Below are 26,890 nucleotides of genomic sequence, written 5' to 3'. Positions count from 1 at the left end.
GTGGACCTTAACCCATCCAGAAAGAGGCCTCTCCCCTTTGGAGGAGGTTGCCTCTAAGCCCCTGAAACATGTCGCTTTATAAGAGTCTGGGGCCATAAATCAGCCAAATAGTAACAGTGTGATTTAGGGTAGGGGCTTTGTGTCATTCTTTATCAACTTGACTTCTTTAGCAGCTGGAAATCAGTCATGTGAGCAGTGAACCTTGCTTACCCCTACTCCTACCATGATGGAGTCCCAACAAAGACTCCGAACACCAAGATTCAAATGAGCTTTCCTTCTTGGCAATACTCCTTGTATGTTGTCTTACATTGATGTCTGGGAAAGTAATGCTGTCCATGACTCCATGGGGAGCAGACAACAAGGCTCCACATTTAGACTTTGTCTGGATTCTGTTGTATGTGCTTCTCTTCTTGGCTGATTTTAATCTATATCCTTTACCTGTAATGCACTATAACTGTGACAATATAGCTTTCTGTAAGTCCTGTGGGTCCTTCTAGGGAATTATGGAAACTGGTAGTGGTTTGGGAGATATCCTAAACTTGCAGTTGGTGTCAGAGTGAGGGAAGTCTTGTGTGGACTGTGTTCTCTAAATTTGCAGTTTGCTCAAACTCATTTATGTGTGTGTATGTGTTTTGATTTTGTTCACAGTCATGATCCTAAGTACCTAGAATAATTTCTAGCATATAGTAGGCATTCATTAAATGTTATAATGAATAAATTAATGAAAGTAGCTGAATAGAATAAGAAACTAAGAGAAAATCTAATGAAATCCAATACTAAAGAACCATATTGAGAAAAGCTTCCAAGTAATGTATAACCAAATGATTTTTATTATATTCTGAAAAATGCTGTGGTCTTCAAAATGGTTACCTTGGTCAGTCACAACTCTTTGGGATTATACATGTGTTTATATTAACTGGGAGTCATAGATATTATGTCTTTTCAGTTTGTAGGAGTCACCACCAGATGGTGATATTTTTATTAGATAATAAGTAGTTTTTGTCTTCAGATTCATCAGTTTATAGAGAAATCAACTATATGAAATATAGTACTTACTACTAATAAAATATAACAGGGTAAGCTATTTAAATATAGCACAAGATTTCTATAAGGGTATTTCCTATACCAGAAACACATTTTTATAATCATAATCAGTATAAAGAGTAAGTACACTTTATACTGATGTAGCTTACTTACCTTTACTGTTTCTAAATGAGGATTGGGAGGAGCCATTCAATGCTTAGTCATAGCCCCTATAGATTTTTCTTATAGCTTCAACTGCAATTGGCTTGGATGACAACGATGATACAACAACAATGTGGGGCTCGATCCCAGGACCCTGACCTGAGCGGAAGGCAGATGCTTAACTGACTGAGCCACCCAGGCGTCCCTAATATAGCAGAACTTTTAAGTGGATCCAGTGTATAGTTGATTCAATAGCCAAGAGAAATTAAATGGAAATATCCTACTTTTTTTGTTTTGTTTTGTTTTTTATTTTTCCAGTTCTCCCAGCACAGGCCCAAGTCCAGTGAAAAGAAAATAGTACACAAGAGGGAAAAAGGAATATTACTGTCTTCCAATCCAGTTCTTGTGCTCTTTAATTCTTGATTTACATCATCTTCTCCATGCACTAAAGAGCTGTGCCAGTTATAAAGGATTTATTTCTATTGAAATCTTTATTATTTTCTTCAATTTTATTATGTTTCTGTTTCTAATTTCCTAGCTGCCAAAAATTATACTTTAAAGCAACAAAATCACCTTTCTCTTTCATAAAATTATACATCTAAATTTAATATATCACAGCTTACCTTTTACAAAGCATTATTAGAATATTCAACTTTTGCTTTTATAACAGGCATTCAATGCCATTAATTTATAGTATTTGATCAGGCCATTTGTCATTATGTTAAAATAGCCTTCCATTTTGGGGCACCTGGGTGGCTCAGTCTGTTATCAGCTCAGGTCATGATCTTAGGGTCTTGGGATTGAGCCCAGCTTATAGCAGAGTATTGGGCTCTGCGCTCAGTGGGGAGTCTCCTTCAGGATTCTCTCTCTCCCTCTACCCATCCCCCCACTCTCTCTCTCTTTCTAAAATTAATAAATCTTTTAAAGAAACAAAATAGCCCTCAATTTTAGGGATATAAAAAGTCTTTTTAAATAAAATATATTTTTAATGATAGCATATTTGAATTTGAATTTATATGTTATGCATTATTTGAGGCTTGCTTTACAAACTTTACTAATGGCATTACCTTTGCTTCCCAAGCTTAGAAGAGGAGATATTGAGAGATTAAATGAGAGATAAAGTCCATTGAGCTAATTACTTTGAAAATGAGTTCTTGATGGCAAAAAAAAAAAAAGATCTGAAGATGAAACAGTCTGAAAACCCCATATCAAGTAATTTAGAATTCTGATTCAGTATAATAAAATAGAAACCAAAATAAATCATTTAGAAAAATTATTCACTCAGTCTGTAAATAGTAAATAAGATATGTGAGTGAGGTGTGGCGGTGCACAAAGTCAAATACCACGTAAAATGTCAACTCAATAACTTTGGAAAATAAACATTTAAGTAATACATTTAATGTATGTTTAAAGAAAGATCAGAATAAAGCATTTTGAAGTGAAATCACTTTATAATTTTTGAAATATACATTACTAATATTCTGACAAGGTGATTCCTGCATTTTTACAATGTAACACATTTTAAAATTAGTGTTGAAATGTATACCTTACACTCATTTAATAAAATATATGAATTTGCTTGAGCTATACATGCCTTTGAGAAAAAAACTAAAAAGCACCTAAAATTAGAACAATAGTTTTACTAAAATTTTCTATACTTCAAGAATGCCTAAGAAAGTTTGCCAAGGGACGCCTGGGTGGCTCAGTCGTTAAGCATCTGCCTTTGGCTCAGGTCATGATCCCAGGATCCTGGGATCAAGCCCCGAAACAGGATCCCTGCTTGGCAGGAAGCCTGCTTCTCCCTCTCCCACTCCCGTGCTTGTGTTCCTACTCTCACTCTTTCTCTCTCTCTGTTAAGTAAATAAATAAAATCTTAAAAAAAAAGAAAAAAGTTTGCCAAATCTGCAGCTTTAGAAACATACTTTTATTTTTTTACTTAGTGGATTTTCCTCTGCTTTACCCAAAACTTTGTTAATCTAATTGAGCATACCTCACAGAACTTAATCTGGAAGTGCTTTTCCCCAATTTCCATTCAAATAAAACAATTCTAGAAATGATAATGTGTACATTTAAAACATTTACAATAATGTTTGAGTTATGGATTACTAATTCCACTTGTAACACAATATTTTGTTTCAAGGGAAGTCTTGACATAATGAAAAGATGAAAGGAGAATACTTACATTTAAGAGAGAAAGGAAGAAGAACATTTAGTAAGCAATTTGAACTTTACAGAAATGAAGGAAACAACTATTTACAGAGTATGGGCATGCATGTTTCAAAGTTGGAAGCTAGCTAGTTTGCCATTTTACATGAAAATATATTTCCTAGACATGGTTGTAAATCTAAAGCAGTAACTGTAATAAGCTTGTCTTGCTAGGCACATGTAGGCAAGTCTCTTTAAATACAACTTAGAGTTTTTCTACATTTCTTCCATTCCCAAAATATCTTCTTGCCCCTTATGATAAAGGCCAGCATTATGTGTTGAAACATGAGATGTGAACAATATATTCATTGAATTTATGAGGGTGACCAACCGGCAAAAACATTAGTAAATGAGGCTGATATTTAATCTAGAAAACAGCTTTAGGAATCAGATAAGAAATGAATCTTTTAATTACCACAGTGTGTGATCTACAGGTAATACATCAAAAGCACTTAAGTGTTTATGCTAGTTCCAGCTGCTTGCCCTAAAAACCGTTAACTACTAAATCTGTAATGCTTATGTAAACCAACAAGTAATAAAGGAAATCAAATAGCCTCAGAACCAAATTGTTAGTTTAGCAGTTTGAACTTGTAGACCCATTCTTGCCTTATTAGACCAAATGATCACTAGTTACCCTTGCTTTCTTCCTCTCTTTTTCTGTAAGCTTTGTTTAACAGCTGGATTTCCTCCTGGTAGCCGTCCTTTTCTTGATGCTGCCTTTTACTGTTCTGCCTGTGTGCTTCAACAGTGTCCGGAATGGAGATGTTGATATCACCATCGGGATTACTCGTGGGTAAAAAGAGAGAGTATGAGGCTGTTTCCCCTAAATCACAAGAAACAAATCTGTTTTCTTTCCGTGAGTAGCGTAGGGATGGAGATCTGACCTGTGTAGAGGACTGGCTGATGTTGCTAATGATTGACACAGTGTCCAAGGCTTCTTCATTATCACAAATTTCGAGAACTTCCAAGTGTATTTTCACACTGGTGTCCGCAAATGTAGAGGGAGAATCTTCTGAGTTCGGTTCATGGCCAACACTTTTGGATCGATAGACTTCTATTTTCTTAGAGGCTGGGGTTATTTTTTGTCCTTCTGCACTTACCTCATAGGTAGAAAGAGATAGGGTTTTCCCCGTAGGTGCTTGGAGAGACACGGTCCCCTGGAATGCACACAAGGGAATGGCAAGGGCACCACCAGAACGCTGGGGACGAAAACAAAATTGTTATTATTGAAAACTAGTTTCTGAAATTAGGACATTTTAGAAATTCACTTTACTCATCAGTATGGTAGAGTTTTTTCTATTTCAGGCCCATTTCCCTAGAAACCTTTATCAATGGGATTTAAATTCTGCCATCAAAGCACTAGAGCTCAGTTTCTCCCAGGTCAAATATAACATCTAAATGAGGACAATCAGGAACCTTTCTTTGAAGAAAGAGGACATATTCCCATAGTTTAAGGCAAAATTTGTATACTGATGGGGGCAGCAGTAGATGCTTCCAAAGGCAGAATATGGGCATAAAATCAAATGCATTTTTATAATCTGGAATTGCTTTTATAGTTTTGTTACATTAAAAAGTTTGCATAGGTTGAAAGAAATGCAGACTGTGTCATCAAAATGCACTTTTTTCCTGTTTAGTATGTCACAGAGAATGAATTGTGAAACTATGATTCAGATTAAGTATAAAGTATATTTCAGCTGTTAGGTTTGAGCATTCAGAAGAGGAACCAAATGTCCCCAGAATGGTGCTACACTGTGCTTACTTTTCAACAGAGAAATCACAGTCATTAAAGTAAACCCAATAATAGAGAACTCCCCCACATCTCTGCAAAAACTTTCTTGAAGGTTAGAACCTTTTATATTTTATTTAAAACTTCGTATGTTAAGATTTTTTAAAATCTGTACTCACCACTGATAAGTGCTTAAGAAATGAAAGAAAACAGACTAAATCTTATTATAGCCTGCATTTTATATTATTCATATCTTCATACTTTCAGTTGACTTGTTTTCTTTTTTGATTACATGTTAGTCTCAGAAGATACCAAACTTCTGGAGCAATGCTCTCAGAGCTAGGTCCCCAGACTAGTGTCATCAGCATTACTTGATAACTTGTAAGAAATGCAGATTTTTGAGCCCTATTCCAGACCTACTGAATTAGAAACTTTGGGGCAATCTATTTGAGCAAGCCCTCCAAGTGATTCTGTTGCATTATAAGGTTTGCAATCCCTAACTAAAGAAATATCGTAGTCCAGAAAAAGAAGGGGAAGGAAAATGGTTAACAGACACTTTTTATACGTGTGCCGATTACCTAAAAAGCTGAGTTACTAACTGGATTACCTTAAATGTGTCTTTACAGGGGAATTGGCATGAGGGTTCATGGTATTTTGCCAATTTAGGATGATCAACCTTCCTGTTTGCCTATAACTATGCCAGCTTTAGCACTGAAATTCTTGCATCTCAGGAAACCTCTCAGTTTCAGAAAAACCAGGATAGCTGGTCACCCTATTTGCCTTGGGTATTTTGTATCTGGACCTAAGTGTGGCTGGAGGAAACCTAGGACTACAATTTGGATTCTCTTCTACTAAGAGAAAATTTTAAGGGAGGATTTATCATGAGATTCATTCGGGTGCCTTCATGCCCAATTCTTTGAATTTAGGGACAATGAAAAATATAGTCTTAGGGTGTGTGAGACATGTTACCAGTCTTTTCTAGTTATTTGCTACGGAGAAGTCTTGAATCCTCTTTATCCATAAAGGGTCCTGGGAACCTAACTGTAGGGCCTTTTACCCTAAAGGGCTGAAAATTTTGAAAACTTACACTATAAAGTTCAGTTTACTCTTCTGCTGAAGCAAAAAACTTCACCAACTTCACATGTGCAACTGAAGCAGGAGAAACAGAGGAACAATACTAAGGCTCATTATTGTACCAAAGCATTGTTTGAGTGGTAGCAACTTTTTGGCAAAGGGGAAAGGGCCTTCATTTATTTTTTATTTATCCATTCATAAACATTTGCTGAGTATTACAGTAGTCCTCCCTATCCACATTTTCACTTTTCACAATTTCATTTACCCACAATCAAGTTTGGTCTAAAAACAGGATCCTCCTTCTGCCCTATGGTTAGAAGGTCAGTAGTAACCTAACACTGTGTCACAGTGCTTACGTCCTTCACCTCACTTCGTCTCATCATGTAGGTATTTTATCATCACAAGAAGAAGGGAATGAATATAGTACAATAAGATGTTTTGAGAGAGACAGATTACATTCACACAGGTTTTATGTACTGTTATAATTGTTCCATTTTATTAGTTATTTCTGTTCATCTCTTACTGTGCCTCATTTATAAATTAAACTTTATCATAGGTATGTTTGTATAATTGGGTGACAAAAGCATGTAAGAAAGAAAATAAAATTTTAGGGCGCCTGAGTGGCTCAGTTGGTTAAGTGACTGCCTTCGGCTCAGGTCATGATCCTGGAGTCCTGGGATCAGACTCCCTGCTCAGTAGGGAGTCTGCTTCTCCCTCGGACCCTCCCCCCTCTCATGCTCTCTATCTCATTCTCTCTCTCAAATAAATAAATAAAATCTTTTAAACATTTTAAAAAATAAATAAATAAAAATTTAAAAAAAAAGAAAGAAAATAAAATTTTAGTTCCAACTATTTTGGTAGAGATAGGAACCAAGCTCTATGGAGTCCAGGAATGACCACTTTTGGTAAAGAGATTTCATACAGGGGTGGCATTTGAAATTGATCTTAAGAAAAGATTTACAGTATTAAAAGCGTTGCTTTCTGAGTGGTAAATCATGAGTGGAAGAGCCAAATTAAAAACTTCCCATCTTGAGAAAAATTTTATCAAAGACAGAAATTTCTGTTTTTTTAAATAAAATTGGACTGAAATACTATTTAGTCAGAAAAATTGTCATTTAATAATGTGAATTATAGACACAACCTCCTTCATTCTGAGAACTAGTAATATAAAAGCTGGACTTCCTTACGTTATACTTTATTATAAGAAGAAAAAACAACCCATCTCAGTACTTAAAAAAATTATTTTCTCTTTGACGTAGTATACTGTGTAAACAAAGTCCGATGGAGTATACTAGTTTAAAAAAGAAAAAAGGGATGAGAAAACTGAGTCATCAGATAGTACTCAGCGGTATTGGCATGTATATCTTAAAAGAACCTTCACTAGAGCATCAACAGTATAACCATGTCTTTATCTGTACCAACTCGCATCACTGGTGAGGAGCTAATATAAAAGCAAATGTGATAGGGCGCCTGGTTGGCTCAGTCGTTAAGCATCTGCCTTGGGCTCAGGTCAATGATCTCAGCGTCCTGGGATCGAGCCCCCCCATCGGGCTCCCTGCTCAGCGGGGAGCCTGCTTCTCCCTCTCCCATGCCCCCCTGCTTGTGTTCCCTCTCTCGCTGTGTCTCTCTCTGTGAAATAAATAAATAATATCTTTTAAAAAATGTGATAAAGAATTTTTCCATCTGATATTATACATCCACATAATGCAGATTTCAATAACTCTCTCATGCTAACTTAAATGTACAAACAAGCTTTACTGAGTTATCAAATGACATCTCATTAAGAATTGCACAGTGCCAGAGTTTAGCTAAATATGAAGTATGTTATTCTGAAATACTACACAAAGTCTTGAGTTATCAAAATTACACGGTGAGGGACACCTGCGTGGCTCAGTCGGTTAAATGTCAGACTCAGTTTTGGCTCAGGTCATGATCTCATGCGTTGTGAGATCAAGCCCTAGAGTCTCACATTGGGCTCCATGCTCAGCACGGTGTCTGCTTAAAGATTTCCTCCCTCTGCTCCTCCCCCCACTCGCATGCACCTGGGTCTGTGCTCGCTCTCTCCCTCAAATAAATAAATAAATCTTTTTAAAAAATTACACTGTGTAACATTCTTATTCAAAGGGATAGTCTCCATTTGACAGTCACAGAAGTAAAAACACAGAGACAGATTATATAGAAGCAGATCTGAGCATGCATCTTTGCACTATTCAAAATTGACATGTTAATTTCAGCAAAATGGTACTGTCACTTTAAGCCTAAATTGCAATTTTAATGTTACTGGTTATGAAAGTATTTAATGTATAAATTTGTTTTGGTTTTAGATTTGTATAAGAAACTATAAATGTAAGTTTTACCAAATATTGTTTGCATATCTTTAAGCAAAATCATAAAAATTTGATTCAACAGTAAGATTCATAGATTTTTTTTTCCTTTCAGAGAGACCTATTATTTAAGTTAAAGAAACATTCCTCCAGGTGAGGGAAAACAAGAGCTTGAATGAAGGGAGAAGTAAAGGGATAGAGATTCAGGGAGACATCTAACAATTTGTGTAAAATCAACAGAATTTCCACCTCTTTTAGGATATGGAGGGCAGACTAAAATGGAGAGAGATGAGAAGAGAACAGACTAACTGAACCACTATTGTGTATTAGGACTGGGTTAGCTGGTAGGTCTATAGCAATGGAACGAAGAGGCTGTCATATCTTGAGTTCATAGAATACACAAATACCAACCTCATAAACAATTACATTTCCATGTGACTTGTGCTACAATAGATCCAGGCTGGAGAGTTTTAAGAATATGGAATAAAAGCACTTAACCTAGGTGGAGTGAGGGAAAAGGAGACCTGGGCAAGGTTCAATTTTTATAGATGAAAAGAAATGCTTGATATCAGTGCTATTATTTAGCATTGTTCTAGAGATCCTAGCTAGACAATAATAGTCAAGAAATATTGAGCAGGGGGCGCCTGGGTGGCTCAGTCATTAAGCATTTGCCTTCGGCTCAGGTCATGATCCCAGGGTCCTGGGATCGAGCCCCACATCAGGCTCCCTGCTCAGTGGGAAGCCTGCTTCTCCCTCTCCCACTCCCCCTGCTGTGTTCCCTCTCTCGCTGTGTCTCTCTCTGTCAAATAAATAAATAAAATCTTAAAAAAAAAAATATTGAGCAGGAAGAAATAAAATTATCATTTTCATGTGAAAATGTTGTCTACTTAGAAATTCTAAAGAAGGGACTCTAAAAAAGAACTAATTTGGGAGTTGTGCAAGATTGCTAAATTGTAGGTAAATGTTAAGACATCAATAGCAGTTACCAATTAAAAAATATATTTTAAAAAGGTCCCACTCAAAATGTAACAAAATTATAGAAATATGTAAGAACAATATAAAAAAAACACTATAATGAAAGAAACCCTGAATAAATAGACAAAAGAAACAGTGTTTCCACATGGAAAAACTCTATTGTAAATCTGGCAATTTTATTTTATTTTATTGATTTAATACAATTTTAATAAAAAACTTAATAGAATACCAATGGAATTTTACTTTAGAACATGAAAAGTTCCTCCTAAGATTTATCTGCAAGAATAAATGCTTATGTATAACCAAGAAATTTTGGAAACAGACTAATAAGGTAGATTTATAAACATAATATGAAGCTACAGTAATTAATACAGGTTGTTAATGGAAAGACAATTAAGCAGTCAAGAAACAAAATATAGTATATCACAAAGATGTCATTTCAAAATAAGAAAGGAATCAAATGGCTTTCCATTACAAAATTAAATTAGATTCCTTTTCATGTTATATGAAAAAATAATTTCTTGAGTCTTAATAATGGTTTTAAAATGCTGTGTGAAAAAGACCTTTACAAATCTGGAATGAAAATCAGAAATGTTAAAAGAGGGACAGATTTGATTGCGAAAAATTGAAAATGTCTCTATAGAAATATATGTTGAAAGCAAAGGTAAAAAACAAATGGCATCTGAGGAGAAAATATTTGCAGCATACAAAGGGCAAAGTTTAATAGTTATAGAGAGTTTCTCCAAATCAATGAGATAAACATCCCTGGAGAAAAAAAGGAAGTGGGCAAAGCAATTAGAGGGAGAACTACATGGGGTGCCTGGGTGGCTCAGTCGGTTAAGCATCTGCCTTTGGCTCCGGTCATGATCACAGGGTTCTGGGATCCAGCCCCACGTCAGGCTCCCTGCTCAGTGGGGAGCCTGCTTCTCCCTCTTCCTCTGCCTGCCAGTCCCCCTGCTTGTGCTCTCTCTCTCTCTGCCAAATAAAAAAATAAAATCTTTAAATAAATAAATACATACATAAATAAAGAACTACAAGTGGAGAATAAACACATGGAAACAAGCTCAATTTCACCAATAATCAAAAATATGTAAGTAAAACCAATGGGTCATTTTTAGCACCTCAGATTGCCCTCCACAAAAAAGAGAGAGAAATGAAGAAATAAAATGATAGATACCAACTTTAGAGTACATTTTGATTGATTATAAAATAAAACTACATATACTTACCAGCAATCCTATTTCTGAGTCAGTTCCACCACCAAATGTCAACACATACTATTGTTTATTTCAGCACTGTTGTAAGTCCCCAAATAGAAATAACCTAAATGTACTGGAAAACTGTCTTGAAAGAATGAAGTAAAGCTGTAAGTTCTGCCCGGGTAAAATAATTTCAATACACTTTGAGTGATAATAGCAAGTTACAAAACAATATGTAAAGTATGATCCAACTTTCTTGTAGAAAAAGATCTCCCAGAACATGTTTCAGCAAATTATACATGTGTAGGAATAAAAGATATATAAACACACAGCACACATATATATTCTAGGCACAGAAAAGATCTGAAAGGCTACATTCCAAACAGTTATTTCATCTGAAAGTGGATGGGGGGAGGACTTCAACATTTATGTTTTATATATCTAAGTTGTTCAATGATGATGATGATTTTGCTTGTGGAAGTTTTATCAGGTAATAGAGGAGGCAGAGTGCAAAATATTACTAGAAGGGCTTCCAGGGTGTGGGGTTGCCTATGATGATAGCTCAGAGTTCAGTTTGGTAGTCACTTTGGAGTTTGTGCTGCATTTGGGGTTTGTGAATCAACACTGCATTTTGGGTTTGTGCTATTTTTAGGTTAGAAGTGAGGAAACAAGGTAGGTGCAGGGTACTGTCTCAAAATTTTGCCCTTATAGTTTGATTGTTTAGAATAAGAGTCCCAACTGGGGTATAGTTTATTTTCTGTTCGAATTTTTTAAAGAGTAGCAAATGGCACTTTTGACAAGAAAAATAAATATTTTAAATTATCAGAAAGGAAAAGGATCATCTAGTCCTAAACAGACAAAATAAAGTGACCAGGGTCTGTAATGAGCCAGATTCTCCTCACTAATTTTACTGCAAAAACTATTATAGACATTTGAGTCCAACAATCTGTCAAGGTAAACATTAAGTTCCAATAAAGAATCCCACTTCAGAAAAAAATATTATGTAATTTGAGTTACAAACTACAATGTAATCCACAGATTTGAAAGCCATTCAAAAAGTTGAAGAATAATTTCAAAATGAGACTAAAAGTAAAGGCATTAAATCTTAAGGGAAAGTTAATATTAATTGTGAGGAGGTAAAACAAAAAAAAACCCCATTATTATTGATTTAATTTATCTTCATCTTTGTACTGGGTTGACTAGTGTGTCCCCTCCAAAATTTGTATCTACCTGTACCTTATGAATATGATGTTATTTGGAAATAGGGTCTTTTCAAGACCCATAAACTAATATGAGGTCATAGTGGATATGGGTGGGCCCTAATCCAGTGACTGGTATCCTTTTAAGAAAAGAGAAATTTGGATACAGACTCACATAGATGGAAGATGGCCATGTGAAGAAAGAGATGGCACTTAGAGTTATTCTGTTGTAAACCAAGAAAGCATAGCCCTGCTGACACCTTGACTTTGAACTTCTGTCTTCCAGAAATGTGGGACGATAGATTTCTGTTGTTTTAAACTATCTTAAGTTTGCAGTAATTTGTTACAGAAGCCCTACGAAATTAATACAGTGTTTTGTGCAAACACGTAATGAAACATTTGCAAAGTTCTGCAACTGCCCGTTTTCTTCTGGAGACCGGAACTGCATGGCATTTTTGTCAAATCCACATAGAATATAATTTCCAGGGAAAGGAACATTTTCTTGGGGGTCTTTATTTTCTCTACAATCTATACCAGTGCCTGACACATGGTAGGCCCTCAAAAAATACTTGTTGAATAAATAAATGTGTGCATAAATGAATGAATATGCAACACTGACCTCGTAGATTTTTTAGATTCCATATTTTAATTTCCTAAAGCAGAAAAAATAAGATCATCTTTCAAAAGTATTGCTATTTAATATTAATTTTTTATATTTAACAGCCCTATATAATAAATGATAATTACAAATGCATCCGAAAGTCATATTAGAACATACCCTTTTTATAAAAATAAAATAGAATATTATGGGACCGAATTGTATGTGAACTTTTACTGCATGATAAAAAGAAACGATAAGATTCAGAGAGTATAAAACTAGTCATTTCATAGTCTCTGCTTTCTTTCCATTTAAAAGTCTGTGAATTAGCATATGCTGTCAGGAATAGTGAAAATCCATTATTGCTGTACTCCTGAGCATAGGTGGCTGGGAGCTTTTTTATTTGAAAATGAAAAGTAGTCTCTAAACCTCACAAATGTTTCAGGAAGAGAGGAGCATGCCATGTAAACACATTAGCACAAATAATCCGCTCTGATAATTGATTCAGACTTACTGACCTTGGGCATTTTGAACTTTTTATTTCCTCACTATAAGCCTCTAGGTGAATTCAGGGTGAAATTATAATATAAAAGAGTTGCTCCAAATTTCTCTCCTAACAAGGTGAGGTATTGTGTTATCTGAATCACTCAACTTAAGAAAGACATATTATAACATGTAAAATCATAGCACTTAACCAGAAACCACAGAGTTCTGATTTCTCATTTTATAAAGGGAGAATTGACAGCCAGAAAGGTGAAGCCACTTTCCTGGGGTCACTTAAGTAATGGTAGTAGGACAGGTGTCTCAATGCCCAGTTAAGTGCTCTTTTCCAATATACCATGTTGTAACTTTAAAATAAATCTGCTTTATCCAGCATCCTGGATGCTAACCCATCCAGATGGGTTATCTGGATAACCCATCCAGATCATGGGTTTTCTGCCCTGGAAACTAGAATTCTATCACTAACTAATGAATAACCCAAGTGACTGACAATTTTAATCTAAAAGTCATATAGATGATCTTTAGGTTATTTAGGTGACTTTTAGGCATCTAAAAGTACAGACATTGAGAAATTAAGTCAAAGAGACCATCTAAGATGGTTTAGGGGAGAAGAGAAGATAAAGACACTAAAACAAAAATAGCAGGGAGAATGAGAACTGTGTGAGAAAAACAATAAAGTATAGTTTTAATAATATTTTTGGAATTTTATTTAAAACCATGAGACTGCAATATTTTCATATATTCAACATCTAAAATATTCCTGTGTCATCTTGCCACCTTTATTTAAATGTTTAGTACACTAGAATAAGGAGGACACATGAATTACTCAAGGAAAAGAGAGTAAGGGCAAGAAAATAAGGGCCTTTATAAAAGGGCACCATGTATCATAGAAAGTGCTAGGTGTTTTAACACATGTCCCATTAAATCCTCACAAATCTTCAAACTGTAAATTAAGCTTTTTTTTAAATGATGAAAAGTTTCACAACTGAGTAACAAATTTAGGATTGATATTCATCATAACAAATATTTACTGATTCTACTAAACACAAGCCATATATCAGACTTCTTACTAAGCACTTTATATATATTTTCTTACTTGATTTTCATATCAACCTCATAAAATAGAGATACTCATTATTCCAATTTTATAGATAACATAATTGAGTCATGAGGATATAAATATAAGTAGGTAATGGCATAGTCAAATCCAAATCCAGGATTATCTGTCTCAAACCCTCTGCTCTTAGCCGTTCTGCTACTTCAAGTCATGATGTTTGTGATACAATATGAATAATACCTCATTCTCCTAATCCAGTTAGAACCCACTATATCCTGTGGGAACAAGGGAGAGGTGGGATTAATTCATTCACACTAGGAAGTGAAAGGAGTAATTTGAGAAGATACTTGAGAAAATGGTTTCTAAATAGGGTCCTAAAAGATAATTTCAGTAGGCAGAAAGGAAGAAAAATGTATTCCAGAATGAGGGAATAGTAAGAGCAAAGGCAAATGGAATTTGAGGGGAATGACATAGTACAAGGAAATGAGACTAGACATAGAGGTGGGCCTGGGGTGAAGAACCCTGTACACCAGGGTAATGAGTTTTGATTCTATTCCATAGGCAAGGGTGAAATGATTTTTGTTTTCACATTTATGGGAAGGAAAGAAATTAAGATATATGGAAGTCTTCTATGTGCAGGCAGTGCACTTGGCACTTTACATGTGAAATCTAATTTAATACAATAATCTATAAGGAGATAAAATTATTTCCATTTTACAGATAAGCAGATTGAGGTGTGGAGAGGTAAACCAACTTGCTTAGGTTACAAACAAAGTTAAGTTTTGAACTGTGGTCTTAACTCAGCTCAGATTCCCCATGTTTTCCACTATCCCACTTAGAAAGTCTAAGAAGATAATGGGGGACCCTGTGAAAGATGGATTGGAGGAAGGGGACCATGGTGTCAGGGAGACCTGTTAGCAGGTTTTTAAAATCATTGTGTGCAAAAGGAAAGGGAATCTGAGTATCAATACCGGTAATAGAAATGACAAATGTGGGATGGACTCTAGGGGAGTTGCAAAGGCAAAATTTGAGACTGGGGAGGGTCATGATAAAATATTGCTGTTGAATCACATACACCTGCTGTAGAGCTCAGTTGAGTCACTATTGCTATAATCCTTACCTCTCTAAGTCTCAGTTTCTCATTTCTAAAATTAAAAGAATAAATGAGTTAATGGATGTAAAATGATTACCTCAGTGTTTCACACAAAGTGCTCCTTAAGTATTAGCCATTAGGTATTATTAGGAGGTGAGTAAGAGAGAGAAATCCGTGATGTCTTTGAGATTTCTAGTGCTAGGATCTAGTACCAGTAATTGAGATAAAGAGTTTAGGAGGATGTATATAATGTAATGCTACTTTTGCAGTCTTCATCTCCTAATCAGGCAGTATATTCCTCTGCAGTACTTTATCCTAATGGTGTAAATATGCTAAATAAAAGCCAGAGATTACCAGAATGGATTAAAAACATGACAACTACATACTGTCTATGAGAAACTCACTCCAAATATAATGCTGTAGGCAGGCTGAAAGTTGAAAGATTGAAAAAGATATAGCATGCAAATATCAATCAAAGGGAAGCAGAACTGGCTATATTAATATCAGATAAAATAGACTTCAGAGCAAAGACTATTACAAGAGACAGGGAGGATTATTTTAATAATGATAAGAAGATCAGTCTACCAAGAAGATACAGCAATCCTAACTGTGTATACACCAAACAACAGAGTTGCAAAATACGTAAAGCAAACTGATAGAACTGAAAGGAGAGATAGTCAAGTTCACAATTACAGCTAGAGACTTTACTACCCTTCTCTTAATAATTAATAGAACAGTTAAACAGAAATTCAGCAAGGATATAGGAAAATACCATCAACTAACATGACCGAATCAACATTTACAGAAAATTTTATAGAAAGAAATACTTTTATTTATAGAAAACCATCCAACAAGAGCAGAATACAGATTATTTCCATGGAACATATAGCAAGATAGATCAAATCTGGGACATGAAATAAATCTCAATAAATTTAAAAGAATTAAAATTATACAGAATGTGTTCTCTAGCCACAGTGGATTCAAGATAGAAATAAATAATAGATAACAGGAAAATCTCCAAACCTCTGGAAAGTAAAGACACTTCTAAATAATCCATGAGTCAGAAAGTCTTAAGGGAAAAAAAATACACTGAACTGAATGAAAATTAAAATACAACATATCAAAATTTGTGAGATGCATCTAAAGCAGTGCTGAAAGGGAAATTTAAGGCACTAAGTGCACACATTAGAAAAGAGGAATAGTCTCAAGTCAATAATGTAAGCTCCTGCTTCAATAATCTAGAAAAATAAGAGCAAAATAAAATACAAGCAAGAATAAGGGAAGAAATCCTCAGGATGAGAACAGAAATCAATGGAACTGAAAACAAAACAAAAGAGAAAAAATAGTGAAGCAAAGAACTGTTTTTTTTTTAACAGATTAATAAAATTGGCAAACCTTTAGCAACAGTGACAAAGAAAAAAAGAAGGCAGAAATTACCAGTATTGGGAATGAAATGGGGTATCACCACAGTCTGTGCAGAAGATAAGGGAATACTACAAAGAACTTTACACATTTAAATTTGACAACTTAGAAGAAATGGACCAATTCCTTATAAAACACAAACTGGTATATAGGGTATATAACAATATACCCAATATGAAATAAATAATTTGAATAGCCCTATAACTATTAGGGTAATTGAACTCATAATTTTAAAATTCTCAAAAAGAAATCACCAGGCCCAGATGGTTTCACTGGAGAAATCTGCCAAACATTTAAAGGAGAATTAATATAAATTCTACACAGTCTCTTACTGAAAATAAAAGATGCAACACTTCTCAAATGAAGGTAGTTTTGCCTTGTTACTAAAACTAGACAGACAGTACAAACAAAAATAAAGGCAAAAACAAAAAACTACAGATCTATATTACTTATTAATATAGATGCAAATATCCTTTTTTAAAAAAATATTTATTTGACAGAGAAAGAGAGAACACAAGCAGGGAGAGTGGCAGGCAGAGGGAGAAGCAGGCTTCCCGCTGAGCTGAGCAGGGAGCCCGACATGGAGCTCAGTCCCAGGACCCTGGGATCATGACCTGAGCCGAAGGCAGACACTTAACTGACTGAGCCACCCAAGCGCCCCTAGATGCAAATATCCTTAACAAACATTAGCAAAGGGAATTCAGCCGTCAATTAAAAGAATTGTATTCCATGATTAAGTGGGGGTTATTCCAGAACTGCAATGCTAATTTCAATATTCAGAAATAAGCTGATATGAGCCACCATATTAATAGGCTAAAGAAGAAAAATCACATGATTATATCCATTGATATAGGAAGATGACTTGACAAAATTCAACATCCTTTCATGATAAAAGTAGCAACAGAGAGTAAATGTCTCATTTTGATGAAGAGCATCTCTAAAAACCCTCCAACTAATGTTATACTTAATGGTGAGAGATTGCTTTCCCTTAAGATCAGGAACAAGGTTAGGATGTCAGTTCTTACCACTCCTTTTCAACATATTGCTGTGGGGCACCTGGCCTTTTCAGTCAGTTAAGCATCTGCCTTCGGCTCAGGTCATGATCTCGGTCCTGGGATAAAGCCCCACATGAGGCTCCCTGCTCAGCTCAGCGGGAAGCCTTACCCCCCTCTCCCTCTGCCTGCAGCTCCCCCTGCTTGTGTTCTCTCTCTCTGTGTCAAATAAAATCTTAAAAAAAAAAAAAAAATGCTGCTGGAACTTCTAGTCAGTGCAATAGTCAAAAAAAGGAAATCAAAAGTAGATCAGAAAGGAAGAACTAAAACTGCAGGTGACATGTTTGGCCTATTTAGAAATTTTCAAAGAATACAAAAATTCCTAGAACTAACAAATGAACTAATCAAGTTTACCTGCAAGTTAAAGATTGTATTTCTATATAGTAGCAATGAACATATGGACATCAAAATAAAAAAATACAGTACCATTTACAATTGCTCAGAAAAGTGAAATACTTAGGTGTTAGTCTAACAAGACCTGTATAGGATATATAAACTAAAATCTATGAAAAAACCAAAGATCTAAATAAATGGAGAGACCTATTATGTACGTGGACTAGAAGACTCAATATAGTGAAGATGTCAGTTCTTTCTAAATTGATATATAGGTTTAATGTAATTCCTATTAAAATCCCATCAAGATTTTTTTTGCAGATATAGACATGATTATTCAAAAATTTGTATGAAAAGGGAAATGAACTAGAATACTAGTAAACTTATTTTGAAAAAATGAATATAGTGAGAGTAATCAGTCTACCTAACTTCAATATAGCTATGATAATCAAGACTATGCTGTTGGTGGAGAGATCAATGACAGAACCTAGAATAGAAGACCCACACAAATATGCCCAACTGCTTTTAGACAAATGTGCAAAAACAATTCAATAGAAGAAGATAGCCTTTTGAACAAATGGTGTTAGAGCAATTGGACATCTATAGGCAAACAAAAAACCTAGAACTAAGTTTCATATTTTATTGAAAAATTACCTCAAAATGGATCACAGTCTTAAATGTAAAACAAACTTTTACTAAAAACATAGGAGAAAATCTTTGAGATCTAAGGCTAAGCAAAGAGTTCTTAGACTTGATACCAAAAACATGATCCATAAAAGGAAAATTGATAAATTAGACTTCATCAAAGTTAAAAACTTCTGTGCAAATGCAGGTTCAGATTCAGTAGGTCTGTGGTTTCTGCACTTAGTAAAAGCTCTTAGATGATGCTGAGGCTGCTGGTCCATGGACTACACTTTTTGAGTAGCAAAGGACATACAATCTGTAAGGCTTCTTACAATGAAGCAAGACAAAATCAGAGAGTGAGACAAACCATGAGAATCTTAATCTTTGAAACAAACAGGATTGCTGGAGGGGAAAGGTATGGGGGATGGGGTGATGGACATTAAGGAAGGCATGTGATGTAAGGAGCACTGGTTGTTATATAAGACTGATGAATCACTGACCTCTACCTCTGAAACCAATAATTATTATATGTTAATTAATTGAATTTAAATAAAAAATTTTGAAAAATATGTAAAAGTCTCCTTACAATTCTAAAAATACATGATTTCATGAGTAAATAGATTTTGTTATCATGTTAGCAATTTAGAGAATTAGAGGAGAAAATTCAATTTCAGTTAAAGAAATAACAGAAACCCCCAAAGCCAACTTCATAGATGAGCAGAACGAAAAACAAAATTTTATCTTTTTGAATACTTTTAAAATATTCTAATGCCTTATTCAAAGGGCACTTAAAATGATTAAGTTTCATCATCAGTCTTCATTTTACATTAATCTTACAGCCATAATGTAAGGTTCTGAAATGAATATATCATTGCATTTAAATTATTTTATTTTTTATTTATGGAAATTGGTATTCTCATATTTTCAGTTTATACTTTTTGGCTTTATCTGAGCCCATGAGCACAACCATCACAGGCTATAAGAAATCGTGTGAGAGGGACACCTGGGTGGCTCAGTTGGTTAAGCGACTGCCTTCAGCTCAGGTCATGATCCTGGAGTCCTAGGATCGAGTCCCGCATCGGGCTCCCTGCTCGGCAGGGGTCTGCTTCTCCCTCTGACCCTCCCCCCTCTCACGCTCTCTCTCTCTCTCTCTCTCATTCTCTCTCAAATAAATAAAAATCTTTAAAAAAAAAAGAAATCGTGTGAGAATTTTGAATTTAAATGTGTTGTTGCTATTGAGATTAGTGGATAGGTTTTTCTATTCACTGGTCTAACAGAAATTAAATCTCTTATCTCTAATGATGGCATTTCAACTCAGATGTGATATGTCCAAATTTATTTCCATGTTTCCAATTCTTCCTGTTTAAAGAATAAACTGTAGCTTGAAAGGAAGCACCCGTTGATTCTATTTAGAAAAGAAATAAAATTTTGTCAGGAATAAATGAATCTTAAGAAATAAAATAGTTATCTTAATAATATGCATTTGTTCAATTGGGTGCTGTATCAGTTAGAAATCCTACTAAAAATGGTTTCATGAAAAAATTTTCTTATACCTCATTGATCAGAATTAGGTCAGGAAAGAAGATACATGTTTTCATTTTAAAGACAGTTTCAAAGGATAAATACAGTGTTTTTTGTGAGATTACTATACTCTAGAAAAGGTGTTAAAATCCATGTTGATGGTATTCATAAAAGTATAAAAGACAAAAATGCATTTATCAGACAGCATAATACAGTAAAAAGATCAAACAAACAAAAAACAAATCTGTGTAGACATAGATTAGTGGTATCCTGGCACAGGGTGTGGTGATAGATTGTGCGTAAATGGGCATGTGAAATCTAACTGATGTGATGGAAAATATTCTAAAATGATTTATGGTGATTGTACAACTTGGTAAATTTACTAGAGATCATTCAATTGTATACCTGAAATGGAAGAATGATATGATATGTAAAATATCCCTCAGTAAAGGTTTTTTTTTTTTTTAAAGAGCATCTGACTGATATTCAGGACACCATGAAATACAGCAGTTGTTCTGCCACTAAATAAATAGCTGTGTGACCCTAGACAAATAGTGTACTCACTGTAGGCCTTTGTTTCATTATCTATATAAAGGGGTAGTTGGGCAGATGAACATGAGTATCTTTTGTCTCTTTACATTTCAATATTCTTTTTTTCTTTTTCATTATGTTCAGTTAGTCAACATATAGTACATCATAAGTTTTTGATGTAGTTTAGTTGCATATAACACCCAGTGCTCATCCCAACACGTGCCCTCCTTAATACCCATCACGTGCCCTCCTTAATACCCATCACCGGTCACACCATCCCCCCACCCCCTCCCTTCTGTAACCCTCAGTTTGTTTCCCAGAGTCCAGAGTCTCTCATGGTTTGTCTCCCTCTCTGATTTCTTCCCATTCAGTTTTCCCTCCCTTCCCTTGTGGTCCTCTACTCTCTATATATTCTGTGACTCTATTTTGGCAAAGTTAGCCTCAAAGAAAGCACTTTTGTTCCTTGAAAAATATCTAATTAGGGATGCCCTTCTGAAAGAAATTAAGATCACAAAATTTACTTTGAAAATTTGCCAAAAGAAATGATAGATCCAAGACCCTTAAAGACCCTCTTTTTTAAATTAATCAAGCACTGTTGCTGATGGAACATTTTCTTTGCTTTCAGAATATATGAAATTCAAGCCACAGTGCACTCTGTACAATAAAAATGTCTGTTGTAGGAAGATAAAATAACAAGAAAGAAAGTGAAGCAGTTTATAAACCAATGTTTAGAAAGAAACCTGTAAGGAGGATTTAACAATGCTTATATAGTTCTGATTTAAATCCCCAATCATGGGAAACATTTATTGAAACACTAAATATAGGTAAGAGACCACATAGAATTTTGCATAGGTGAGTGTGTGTTTATATGTACATAAATATATGGGTTTGTGTATGTGTGTATTATATGTGTGTATAATAACTTACAGTTTTTTTCTGATGATAAAAATACTTTATAGCTTATTTTTATAATTGAAATTACATCAAGAATATGCACCAAACAGTCCCCAGGTTACAGCAAATTAAGGATGACTTCCAGGTGACTATAATTTTAAGAATTTTAATCCTTTTGAAAAAAGAATCATTCAACTCTATATAGCCTGTATGGATATTATGAGTTATCTAAATTAAAGGGATTTTCTTCTAATTTTTGCAATATTATTTTTTTGCAAAATAGGGGAAAATTCTATAGAAAGTTTTTATATTTCTTATGTGGAAGATCATTTGGTAAGGCTAATATTTATACCTTAAAAAAACATAATACATGCCATTAGACCCTGGTGGTTTGTGCTCTGTGAGTGTAATAAGCTGAGAATTACATTTTCCAAAATCCCCTTCCTTGTATGCTTCCAGGTTAGAATTGGCCAAGATAGGAACTTGCTCAGTATTTGGAAGGTAGAAACAAGGCAGTGGCCATAACCATCTGGAGCTCTTTTGACAGGCAGAGAGATGAGCAGAAGAGGTGCCTAGCAGCTATCAGCTTGTCATTTCCCTCTCCTGTTCCACATCTAGCTTTTCTTCCTGACTACTAGCATTGTTGACCAACAGTGGCCACAGATTCACCCCCAGGTGCTTGGTTGTGGACTCATTGAGGTCATGGTTTATTTATAGGCAGGAGTTTTTCATAGACCTCTACACAGATTCCCCCTTCATGTTCCTACATTGGTGGCTAGACATACTTGGCTTCTCAAACTATGACTGATTGGTGACTCCATCTCTGACTTTCCAACTTCTCTTCCAGACCTTTACTTCCCCAGCATTTCCCACAACTCTAAATTAAAGTCTCTTACTCCGTAACACTCGTAGTGCTTCTGCTCCCCTGACTAAATCCTGACTGATGCAAAGCCCTATTCAATGGAAGAGAAATCTCAAGCTTAATAATAAAACAAAACAACAAACAAAAACAGTGGTTTTTAATTAATTTAAAAACCCAACTATACTTATGGATAAAGGTGGTAGAATGCATGTAGTCCAATCACAGAATCTCATCTAATAATAAAATGAAGAAAAAAAAAAGAGCCACAGATTCAAGCAGCAACCAAATAAAAGACTCAGCCTCACGTGTAAGCTTCTGAAGGTAGTGATCACAAAAAGAAACACATGATGACACACTTCTATAAGCAGCTGTACAGGAAGAAAACGACTTGAAAATATCCTGAGAATTCTGGCTATAGACTCCATTTTGGCAAGAGGTGGTTTGAAGCAGAGGTTCTCAAAGTGAGGGATTCTGTATAGTCAAAGCATTTTTCATTGTAATGCTAATACTAAAGCTTTGTTTGACATTTTCACTGTTTTGACATGTTCACTGATGGTGCAAAAGCAATGATAAAACTGCTGGCACTTTAACGTGAATCAAGGCAGTGGCATCAAATTCTACTAGACATTGTGTGCATACACCCACACACACACACACACAAAGTCCAGTTTTATTTAATGTCCTTGGCAAAGGTTAGTATTGTTATTATCCTGACTTTATAGATGAGTTGACTGAAGTACCTTTTTCTTTTTTTAAAATATTTGCTTTAGAGAGAGGGAGAGAGAGCTTGTGCTTGTGCAAGCAGGGGAAGAGCAGAGGGAGAGAGAGAATCTCAAGCAGACTCCATGCATAGCAGAGACCAACTTGGGGCTTGATCTCACAACCCTGAGATCATGACCTGTGCCAAAATTAAGAGTTGGACGCTCAACGAACTGAGTCACCCAGGTGCCCCTCAGTACTTATTTTAAGGTCAAACAGATACTAAATGGTAGAAATGAGATTCTAATCTGGCCAGTGTAGTTCTAGAAAAAGTTATATAATCCATTCATTCACTGTATTTTTTATTGAGTACCCAATATGATCCAGACACTATTCCAGGGAGTGGGGATATAAAATGACCTTCCTTCCTTCCTTCCTTCCTTCCTTCCTTCCTTCCTTCCTTCCTCCCATCCATCCCTCCCTCCATCCATCCATCATACTTCTCTCTGTATATATGCCTAGAGAGCTATGGTTCTTTCTGGGTAGTATGATTATAAGTTAATTGCCTCTCTCTTCTTTTCTGTACTTGCTTGAATTTGAAAAATAGTGAGCATGTTATTTTTATAAAAACAATAAAGTCATTATTCTTAAGACAAAACCTAATGCAACTCATTGCTCTTTTGAAGAAATACAAAGTAAAATTTCAAATCTTAAACTCAAAGGAGTATAAAAAGACTGCTCTATTCTTTCTTCTCACACTTAAATTTTCTTTCTTCTCACTACTTACAAAGCAATAGAACATGACATATGGAAATTGTTTTCTAAGACTGATTTAGAAGGCAGGGTCTCCAAAATCTTCCCATCCCACACAGCAAATACTAAAGCAATTCTTTTTAAAAACATTATTACAAAGGTTCTTTAGAAAAAATTAACTAAAAATCTTAGTGGTATCATTGGATCTCCAGAAAGGAGAATGTTAATGATGCATTTATTCATGGAATATCACCCATATGCACACTCTGGAAATTAACCCCTTGCCTTCAGAGGAAATAACTACGGTGAAAGTAAGAATAGTATATCTGGCTAGTCTTTCTTGTTCCTGGGGAGAGGGTAATATACATATATATAACAATATCAGGAATAGGTAAAAGTCTTTGTCCTAATAAGATTGACATGTTTGTAACATGCAAGATAGTGTTTTTTAATTGATGGAATTACTATGATATTTACATTTAATTTTTTCTGGATTTTGGTTTTAATTCACATTAGTTATTTGTGTAGTGGATGGGACAACCATATGCACAAATACATGTTTTAACTTCACGGGATGAAAACTGGTGATGCTCCAGCCTTTTTTTTTTTTTTAATTTTGGGCAGTAAATAGTGTTTTTCTTCCTCTTCCCTATCAGTCTATCAGTAATTACTAATTTTTCAGAACAAGTTGGTTGTCCTAATGTGGCAGTTCTAGGAATCTGCAATAGGCCATCCAGATTCTTAGATCCAATGATTCTTTGTATCCTAAAAGTGTTTGAAGAAAATTAAATCCATGGATTGAGACTACTGGCACTTTAATGAATCAGGCCTACAATCTGGCTTGTTCAGTTATTTGGGACTAGCTGTTCTCAAATGCCACTCAGAGATTGGTGCTGAACTGACTACATAAGAATCACCAGCAGAACTTGTTAAAGGTACAGATTTTTGGTCTCTCCATGGGAGATTCTAATTGAGTAGGTTTAGAACTGGAACCAAGAATTTATATTTGCAAAGGATTCTCCAGATGATGCTTATATAGAACCAGATTTGGGAACCATTGATTTGAGAAGATAATAGAAAGTAAATATAGAGCTGTGATGTCACACAGAGTAAATAATTTCCCTGGTTAATTTATAGACATTAAGAAAAGGACATTAAGAGGGCACCTGGGTGGCTCATTCAGTTAAGTGGCTGCCTTCGGCTCAGGTCATAATGCCAGGGTTCTGGGATCGAGTCCTGCATCGGGCTCCTTGCTCAGCAGGGAGCCTGCTTCTCCCTCTCCCTCTGCCTGCCACTCCCCCTGCTTGTGCTCTCTCTCTCTCTCTCACTCTATCAAATAAATAGACAAAATCTTAAAAAAAGGACATTAAGAAATATCTTGTTACATGCATATATTCTCTGATTTCCCAATTATAACTAAAAAAGTCAAATGGGAATTTGTACTAAGTGGAACACCTAAAGACTACTTAAAAATACTAAAACAGGAGACAGGAAGACACAGATTTATCATGAAGCTAAAATTCCAGAGCCACCTACAAGCATGGGCTAACCTGAGTGCTGATTATTGTTGGAAGCTGTAGGTTTCTGGAGGGGTGAGGAAGCCAAGCTGCAATCAGAAAGCATTTCTAGGTAAGTGTATCTGGGAAGTGGCCTAAAGAGATCTCAAAAGAAAGACACTCAGTCTCCAAGGCACCAGTACATTTGTTGTGATTTCTTTTCTTGCTCTAAATATATATTCATTTTCATACCTAATTTTATATTCATGATTTGTAACTTTTTAAAAAAAAAGATGTGTCCTCCAAAAGATATAATATTTAAGTCCCACATAACCTGTATGAATGCCTGTCTCAAGGGTCAGTCAGTATTAAGAAATCACAGCAGGAATATCAGGCTTATTTAGAGAAATTCCACTGGAGAAGCATTAGACATGAGATCACTTAATAATACACAGTACTGGATAATCTTTGAAGAATCCTCTAAGAGGGACTTGAATAGAGGGTTCAAAGTTCTGGTGCGGAAAAAAGGCATGGCATCATTAAGGAAGTAAAATTGTTAATACCTGGAAGACTGGAGCAAAGATTTTAAGAGGAGGTTGAGGAGAAATGAAGCCACAAGAACCAACCACTTAGGCCGCATTAAGGATTTTCATCCCTGATTTGAGTGAAAAAGAAGCCACCAAAGTGTTCTAAACAGGGGTCTGATATGATAATTGCATTTTTGCAAATTTATTCTAAACTATAGTCAGTAAAATAGATTGGAAGGGTTCAAACCCAGAGGCAGGAGGACCAGTAAAGAGGCCATTAAGAGAGAATAGTGATTTTAATTGGGAAAGACAGTGGCTATGGTGAGACATGGGAATAGCAAGACATATTTAGGATATAGGATTTGGTGACTGATTTGATATGAGTTGTGACAGAAAAAGGGAGTCAGGTATGTTGACCAAGTATCTGACTTGGGCAGGTGGTTGAGTGATGGTGTTATTTCCAGAGAGAGGGAACCCAGAAGAGAAGCAAGTTTGGAGGAATGGGATTGGGGGATCAGGAGAAGATCAGGAGTTCAGTGTTAGAAAGCTAAAATTGAGGTGCCTGTGATGTGTCCAACTAGAGAAATTCGGCAGGAGGTTCGGTATTGGGGCATAGGGCTCAGGAGAGATTTGACTTGGAATATGTATTTGGGTATATGTTTGGGTATATATTTGAGATGAAATTGAATCGGGAGAGTGTGTGAAATGAGAAGAGATCCTGAGGAACATGAACATTTAAGGAATGGGCAGAGATAGGGGAGATAATAAAGGAGTCCAGGGAGTGAGCCAAAGTGGTAGGAGAATAATCAGAAATGTAAAATGTAATGGAAACCAAGGAAAGAGTAGAAGAAAGATACAACAGTGTCACATGTTACTGAGATGTCAGGTAGGCTAAGGACTGAAAAGTTCATTGATGCCTGGAGAGGGAGGGAATATAAGACAGAGAATCAAGCCATCACAAATGGAATCAATGCAAAGATGCACATATATGCTTTCTCCTCTCAGGGCCCAATACATGGACAGTGGCTGATGAAAGCCAC

The 26,890-nt window shown here is 35.5% G+C and overlaps 1 protein-coding gene across 1 annotated transcript in view; it reads right to left on the bottom strand.

Moving 5' to 3' along the window:
* Positions 1-2,687: 2,687 nt before the first annotated feature.
* GPR149 (G protein-coupled receptor 149) overlaps positions 2,688-26,890 on the bottom strand; it is a 71,049-nt gene continuing 46,846 nt past the window's right edge. Inside the window, exon 4 of the mRNA XM_073879969.1 lies at positions 2,688-4,589. Within this exon, the coding sequence (XP_073736070.1) occupies positions 4,017-4,589 (573 nt within the window). The 3' untranslated portion in view covers positions 2,688-4,016. The remainder of the gene's footprint in view (positions 4,590-26,890) is intronic.

The sequence above is a fragment of the Callorhinus ursinus genome, unplaced genomic scaffold (genome assembly GCF_003265705.2).
Source record: "Callorhinus ursinus isolate GAN/ISIS: 27379988/994484 unplaced genomic scaffold, GSC_fseal_2.0 scaffold1, whole genome shotgun sequence".
Classification (NCBI taxonomy): domain Eukaryota; kingdom Metazoa; phylum Chordata; class Mammalia; order Carnivora; family Otariidae; genus Callorhinus; species Callorhinus ursinus.
Note: the sequence above shows the minus strand (reverse complement) of the source record. Positions and strands in the feature narration are given on the sequence as shown.